The following is a 7,668-nucleotide window of genomic DNA, read 5'->3' on the forward strand; positions in this document are numbered from 1 at the left end:
GCCTCCCAAGTGGCTGGGATTATAGTCACGAGCCACCATGCCCAGCTAATTTTTGTACTTTTTTTTAGTACAGACAGGGTTTCACCATATTGGCCAGTCTGGTCTTGAACTCCTGACCTCGTGATCCACCCGCCTCGGCCTCCCAAAGTGCTAGGATTACAGGCATGAGCCACTGTGCCTGGCCAGCCCTAGAACTTTCTAATGTAGGAAGACAACAGTCAAGTAAACAAATAAAGAAGACATTTTCTTTATTTCTTTTTTTTTTTTGAGATGGAGTTTCGCTCTTGTTACCCAGGCTGGAGTGCAATGGCGCGATCTCGGCTCATCGCAACCTCCACCTCCTGGGTTCAGGCAATTCTCCTGCCTCAGCCTCCTGAGTAGCTGGGACTACAGGCACGCACCACCATGCCCAGCTAATTTTTTGTATTAGTAGAGACGGGGTTTCACCATGTTGACCAGGATGGTCTCGATCTCTTGACCTTGTGATCCACCCGCCTCGGCCTCCCAAAGTGCTGGGATTACAGACTTGAGCCACCGCGCCCGGCCCGACATTTCTTTATTTCTTTTCTTTTCTTTCTTTCTTTTTTTTTTTGAGATGAAGTCTCACTCTGTTGCTTGGGCTGGAGTGCAGTGGCAGGATCTCAGCTCACTGCAACCTCCGCCTCCCAGGTTCAAGTGATTCTCCTGCCTTGGCCTCCTGAGTAGCTGGGACTACAGGAGTTTATCACCACACCTGGCTAATTTTTATATTTTTAGTAGAGACTAGGTTTCATCATGTTGGCCAGGCTGGTCTCGAATTCCTGACCTCAATTGATCCATCTAACTTGACCTCCGAAAGTACTAGGATTATAGGCATAAGCTACCGTGCCCGGGCAACTGATCCTCTTTGAGATGGGTCTTGCTGTGTTGCCCAGGCTAAAATGCAGTAGCTCGATCATGGCTCACTGCAGTCTTGACCTTCCAGACTCAAGTGATTCTCCCACCTCAGCCTTCAGAGTAACTGGGGTATGTGCCACAATGCAGGGCTAAATTTTTTATTTGTAGAGATAGAATCTCACCGTATTGCTCAGGCTGGTCTCGAACTCCTGGGCTCAAGCAGTTCTCCTGCCTTGGCCTCCCGAGGTGCTGAGATTACAGGCTTAATCCACCTCACCAGGCCTTAATTGATTTTTTTTTTTTTTTGAGATGGAGTCTTGCTCTGTAGCCCAGGCTGGAGTGCAGTGGCGCGATCTCAGCTCACTGTAACCTCCGCCTTCCAGGTCCCATTCAAGCAATTCTCCTACCTCAGCCTCCCAAGTAGCTGGGATTACAGGCACAAGCCACCACACCCAGCTAATTTTTGTAATTTTTTAAAGTAGAAACGGGGTTTCACCATGTTAGCCAGTCTGGTCTTGAACTCCTGACCTCATGATCTGCATGCCTTGGCCTCCCAAAGTGCCGGGATTACAGGCGTGAGCCACCGCACCCAGCCGATTTTTTTTTTTTTTTTTGAGATGGAGTCTTGCTGTTTCCCAGGCTGGAGTGTAACGGTGCAGTCTCAGATCACTGCAACCTCCACCTCTCAGATTCAAGTGATTCTCCTGCCTCAGCCTTCTGAGTAGCTTGGATTACAGGTGCCTGCCACCACGCATGGCTAATTTTTTGTATTTTTATTAGAGACAGAGTTTCACCATGTTGGCCAGGCTAGTCTCGAACTCCTGACCTTGTGATCCACCCACCTGGGCCTCCCAAAGTGCTAGGATTACAGGCGTGAGCCACCACCGCCTGGCCTTAATTGATTTTATTTATTTTTTACTTTTTAATTTTTTTTTTGAGACAGAGTCTCGCTCTGTCGCCAGGTGCCAGGCTGGAGTGCAGTGGCTTGATCTCGGCTCACTGCGACCTCTGCCTCCCAGGTTCAAGCAGTTCTCCTGCCTCAGTCCCCCGAGCAGCTGGGACTACAGGTGCACGCCACCACACCCAGCTAATTTTTGTATATTTTAGTAGAGACGGGGTTTCATCATGTTGGCCAGGATGGTCTCGATCTCTTGACCTCGTGATCCTCCCTCCTCGGCCTCCCAAAGTGCTGGGATTACAGGTGTGAACCACCTTGCCCGGACTATTTTTTAATTTTTAATTTTAGATGGAGTTTCAATCTTGTTGCCCAGGCTGGAGTGCAGAGGCGAGATCTCAGCTCATTGCAGTCTCTGCCTCCTGGGTTCAAGTGATTCTCCTGCCTCAGCTTCCTAAGCAGCTGGGACTACAGGAGTGTACCATCACACCCATCTAATTTTTGTATTTTTAGTAGAGATGGGGTTTCACCATGTTGGCCAGGATGGTCTCAATCTCTTAACCTTGTGATCCACCTGCCTTGGCCTCCCAAAGTTGATGGGCATGAACCACCCCACCTGGCCTCTCACTCTCAATTGATATATATATATATATATATATATATATTTTTTTTTTTTTTTCTCCATCTAACCAGTGTGCTATTTTTTTTTTTTTTTTTTTTTGAGACGGAGTCTCACTCTGTCACCCAGGCTGGAGTGCAGTACGCAATCTTGGCTGACCGCAACCTCCACCTCCCGGCTGCAAGAGATTCTCCTGCTTCAGCCTCCCGAGGTGCCTGCCACCATGCCCAACTAAGTTTTATATATATATATTTTTATAAAAGACGGGGTTTCACCATGTCGGTCAGACTGGACTTGAACTCCCGACTTCAGGCGATCTGCCCTCCCTGGCCTCCAAAGTGCTTGGATTACAGGTGTGAGCCACCACACCCGACAGTTTTGTATTTTTAATAGAGACGGGGTTTCACCATGTTGGTCAGGCTAGTCTTGAACTCCTGACCTTGTGATCCGCCTGCCTCGGCCTCCCAAAGAGCTGGGATTACAGGTGTGAGCCACCATGCTCAGCCTCTCAGTTGATTTTAAAAGGAAACTTTTTTTTTGTCGCCAGGGTAGAGTGTAGTGGCATGATCTCGGCTCACTGCAACCTCCATTTTCCAGGTTCAAGGGATTCTCCTGCTTCAGACTCCCTAGTAGCTGGGACTACCGGTGCCCACCACTTCGCTCAGCTAACTTTTGTGTTTTTAGTACAGGCGGGGTTTCACCATGTTGTCCAGGCTGGTCTCAAACTCCTGACGTCAAGAACCACCTGCCTTGGCCTCCCAAAGTGCTGGGATTACAGGCGTGAGCCACTGCACCCAGCCTCATTTAATTTTCAGAACATGATCTTATGACAAAGGAGTAAACTCTTACTTTACGGAAGTGGAAACTGAAGCTCAGAGAGGCTGAGTAATTTGTTCAGGGCTCCACAGTTGGAAAGAGGGACTTCGTAGCTAGTTCTGACTGAATCCCAGCCCTATGCCCTATCGGGCTCTGCCTATGAAGATGACACAGTGAGTTCAGTTACACACACCGAAGCAAGGAGGATCACCTATCCCCTCCTTCTGTGGTTCTTGTCCTCCACCCTACCTCAGGTCCTGCCAAGGTAATGGACCTTGTCATTAACAATAATTGTACCCTACCCCAGGTAATTTGAATACGAAGTATCCTATCCTCCTAACACCACCTCCTATCTTTCCAGCTTACTCCTTGTAGATCTGGGACTCCAATAGCTCTTTAACCTGCCAGAACCTTCAGTCCACTGATACTTCCATTTTTTTGGTCACTGTTCCTTCCCTCCTTCATGTTTTGACTTTCCTCCTTAACCAGCTAGACTCCACAGAACATTGCTATAATTACATCCTAGCAACCCCTTATAATTACTTCCCTCAACCCCCTTGCCGTCTCTCATTAAATTGCATCCACCTGGCAAGGCCACACCCTGCTTAGTTCCACGTAGGTGACTGAGGCTAAAGAAAGACACAGGCTTGCTGACTGATCTCCCTCGAATGTCATGCCCACCATCCTCCAGGGGCCCTTAGAACTTGCTGTCGGTCAATCCCACCACATGACCCAAGCTTTTTACTCTTCCGCAATCCTGTAGGACAAGGTCATACCTTCTCCTCTCTCCTCCATCACTGACAGCTTCTCCCACATCGTCCTCTCATCTGGTGTCCCTGCTTCCTACTTCACTAAGAAAACAGAAGCAATCAGAATAAGAGGAATAGTATGGGGTGGTCAGAGGAGAATAAAAATTCCAGACAGCAGTTTCACATGACTAGAGGTTAGGGCTGGTAAGACCCTGAAAAACAGGGTGTGGACCATGCTGGTTTGAGATGGACTGGACCCAACGTGGCACTGGATTTGACCTAGGTTTCTCCTGGGACCTCATTATGATAGATGCAGGAGGAAGATAAGGAGGAGAGTCCCCTGAGAATCTCCCACCAGCCTGCCCATTGGGAGGATGAGGTGGAGCCTCAGGAACTTCATGCCATTTGCGGGGGCGGGGAGGGGGAGGATCGTGGCCTCTCCTGTTCCTAGGATTTAATCTGTGAGGTGGGGCCTGTAAGCAGGAACCCCTCTTGCTATGCAGAGTTTGTTTTTTTTTTCCTTTTCACCCAATAAATTCAGTTCCCCCTCACCCTTCAAAGTGTCTGCGTGCCTAACTCTTCCTGGTCATGGGAGCTACTCAGGACGCTGAGGCAGGAGAATCCCTTGAACCTGGGAGTCGGAGGTTTCAGTGAGCTGAGATTGTGCAACTGCACTCCAGGCTGGGCAACAGAGCAAGACTCCATCTCAAAAATAAATAAGTAAAATAAATAATAATAAGCTGGGCCCGGTGGCTCATGCCTGTAATCTCACCACTTTGGGAGGCCAAGACGGGTGTATCACAGGTCAGAAGTTGGAGACCAGCCTGGCCAACATGGTGAAACCTCATCTTTACTAAAAAATACAAAGATTAGCCAGGCACGGTGGCAGGCGCCTGTAGTCCTAGCTACTCAGGAAGCTGAGGCAGGAGAATCGCTTGAACCCAGGAGGCAGAGGTTGCAGTGAGCTGATATCACACCACTGCATTCCAGCCTAGGTGACAGAGTGAGACTCTGTCTCAAAATAATAATAATAATAATAATAATTTTTTGCATTAAAAAAAGAAACCCCACAACCTTTTTTTGTGGGGTTGAGGGAAACCAAAAGAAACCAAAAGCCTCTCTTGACCCCAAACCTCTTCTCTTTTTGTTTTCCTCTTTTTTTTGAGATGGAGTCTGGCTGTGTTGCCAGGCTGGAGTGCGCTGGCTCCATCTCAGCTCCTTGCAACCTCTGCCCCCAGGTTCAAGCGATTCTCCTGTCTCAGCCTCCCAAGTAGCTGGGTTTATAGGCATGCACTACCACACCTGGCTAATTTTGTATTTTTAGTAGAGATACCTGAGATCTCCCGACCTCAGGTGATCCACCCGCCTCGGCCTCCCAAAGTGCTGGGATTGCAGGCATGAGCCACCATGTCTGGCCCAGATCATGTCTTTTTAATGCCTCCTTCTCACTTGGAGTAAAAGCCGCACTTTCCTCCCACACCCCTTCCCTTATCTTGGGCAGCCACACTGGCCTCCCTGATATTCCTCAACCATGCCAGGCACGCTCCCACCTCGAGGCCTTGCAACTGCTCTTCCATCTGCCTGGCATGGTCTCCTCTGATCTCCACATGGCTGCTCCCTCAATTCCTCCAGGTCATTTTCTCCGTGTGTCCTGTTCTCAGGGAGGCCTTCTCCGACTATCCAATTAGAATGGCACCCTCTCTCCCCATGCCTGCTAGCCTCTTCTCTATTTCCACAGCACCTACCACCATCTACCATGCTGCATGTTTACCTATTTAATGCCCCATTTCCTGCCCCTGGAACTGAAGCTCCAGGAGGGCAGGGATTTTGTCTGTTTTGTTTTCTATGTAATCCAGCACCTGGAAACCTGCGTATGCTCAGTAAATATTCATGGGATGAGTGAAGGTGAAACAGGATTAATACGGGGTGGTTGCAGAAGAATGGAAAATTCCAGGCAGCAGTTTCACATGACTAGCAAAAGGAAGCTGTTGAAATAGCTGCAGAAGCTAGGGGCTCATAAGACCCTGTAAAATCAGAGCATGGACAAAGCTGGCCGAGACCAACTGGACCCAGCATGGCGCTGAATTTGACTTAGGTTTCTCCTAGGACCTCATTATACCCTCATTAACATGCTAAAAACCACACACCCAGCAGCATCATGATAGTTCCCATATTTGGTGTAAAAATGGGTGGCACTACAGTTCCAAGAAATCTCCACCTTTTTCCAGTAACTTTCATAAATATTCCACCCCTTAGTTAAAGAAACCTATAAAAATAGAAACCGGTGAGCAGCGGACGAGGTGCCACCGACCACGGAAGACTACAAGCCCCAGCGGGCGACGAGTCGACGCGCCCGGGAACACCGGCCCCGCGCAAAGGCCATCCTCCACGTCGGGGGCGGAAGCGGAGGTGCGACACTGGGCGCTCCATGCCTGCGGGCGCGGGGAGGCATGGCCTCCCCCAGGGCCGCCGCCTCTGCTGGTTGCTCTGTGCTTTCACATTAAAGCTCTGCCAAGCAGAGGCTCCAGTGCAGGAGGAGAAGCTGTCAGCGAGCACCTCAAATTTGCCATGCTGGCTGGTGGAAGAGTTTGTGGTGTCAGAAGAGTGCTCTCCATGCTCTAGTTTCCAGGCTAAAACCACCCCTGAGTGTGGTCCCACAGGGTATGTGAAGAAAATCACATGCAGCTCATCTAAGAGAAATGAGTTCAAAAGCTGCCGCTCAGCTCTGATGGAACAACGCTTGTTTTGGAAGTTCGAAGGGGCTGTTGTGTGTGTGGCCCCGATCTTCGCTTGTCTTGTCATCAGTCGTCAGCGACAGCTGGACAGAAAGGCTCTGGAAAAGGTCCAGAAGCAGATCGAGTCCATATAGCTACATTACACCCTTTTATCCTGGGTCTTAAGAGACCCGATCTCAGACAGTGAAAGTGAAATGGACTGATTTGCACTCTTGGTTCTTTGAAGCCTTGTGATGATAGCCCCTTTCCCCATCTTCTTCCAGATCACTAATGAGCAGAATAAAAAGAATAAAATAGTTTCCTTGCCTTCTGTAACTTGGATTAGGAAGTCATGAGGGCAGAGAGGGAAAGGAGGCAGCTACTTAAGGCCCCAATCTACCAAGTCTTCCCCACCACTTTCTCTTTGTTTTTCCCCCTCTTCTATTTATTTCAAACTTCTGGGATACAATTTCAGTTAAAACATTTATTTCTCACTCAAGACTTATTTCCCCTCAACTCTATCCCCAAAGAAGAAATAAAATCACAGATACATAAAAAAAAAAAAAAAGAAACCTCAGAGCCCCTGTGCGACTCTTTCTTGAGTATACCCGCACTCCCCTCTCAAGTGTGTGTACTTTTTAAAATTATTATTATTATTTTTGAGACATGGTCTCACTCCGTGGGCCAGTAGGGGAGTGCAGCGGCACGATCGTGTCTCACTGCAGCCTCAACCTCTAGGGCTCAAGCCATCCTCCCGTGTCGGCATCCTGAGTAGCTAGGACTACAGGCGCTCGCCACCACACTCGGCTAATTTTTGTATTTTTTGTAGAGATGGGGTTTTGCCATGTTGCCAGGCTGGTCTTGAACTCCTGGGCTCAAGTGATCTACTCACCTCAGCCTCACAAAGTGCTGGGATTAAAGACATGAGCCACTGTGCCCAGCCAAAGCTCCAATTCCTTTTTCTTTTTTTTTTTGAGATGGTGTTTCGATCTTGTTGCC

The 7,668-nt window shown here is 48.8% G+C and overlaps 1 protein-coding gene across 1 annotated transcript; it reads left to right on the forward strand.

The window, feature by feature from the left end:
* Positions 1-6,359: 6,359 nt before the first annotated feature.
* LOC105708388 (protein JTB-like) lies at positions 6,360-7,229 on the forward strand. The gene has a single exon (XM_064363748.1). It carries the CDS (start codon positions 6,384-6,386, stop codon positions 6,822-6,824), a length of 441 nt encoding a protein of 146 aa, XP_064219818.1. The 5' UTR covers positions 6,360-6,383; the 3' UTR covers positions 6,825-7,229.
* Positions 7,230-7,668: the final 439 nt, after the last annotated feature.

The sequence above is a fragment of the Aotus nancymaae genome, unplaced genomic scaffold, assembly GCF_030222135.1.
Source record: "Aotus nancymaae isolate 86718 unplaced genomic scaffold, 86718_ANA_hifiasm-v0.15.2.pri h1tg000053l, whole genome shotgun sequence".
Classification (NCBI taxonomy): domain Eukaryota; kingdom Metazoa; phylum Chordata; class Mammalia; order Primates; family Aotidae; genus Aotus; species Aotus nancymaae.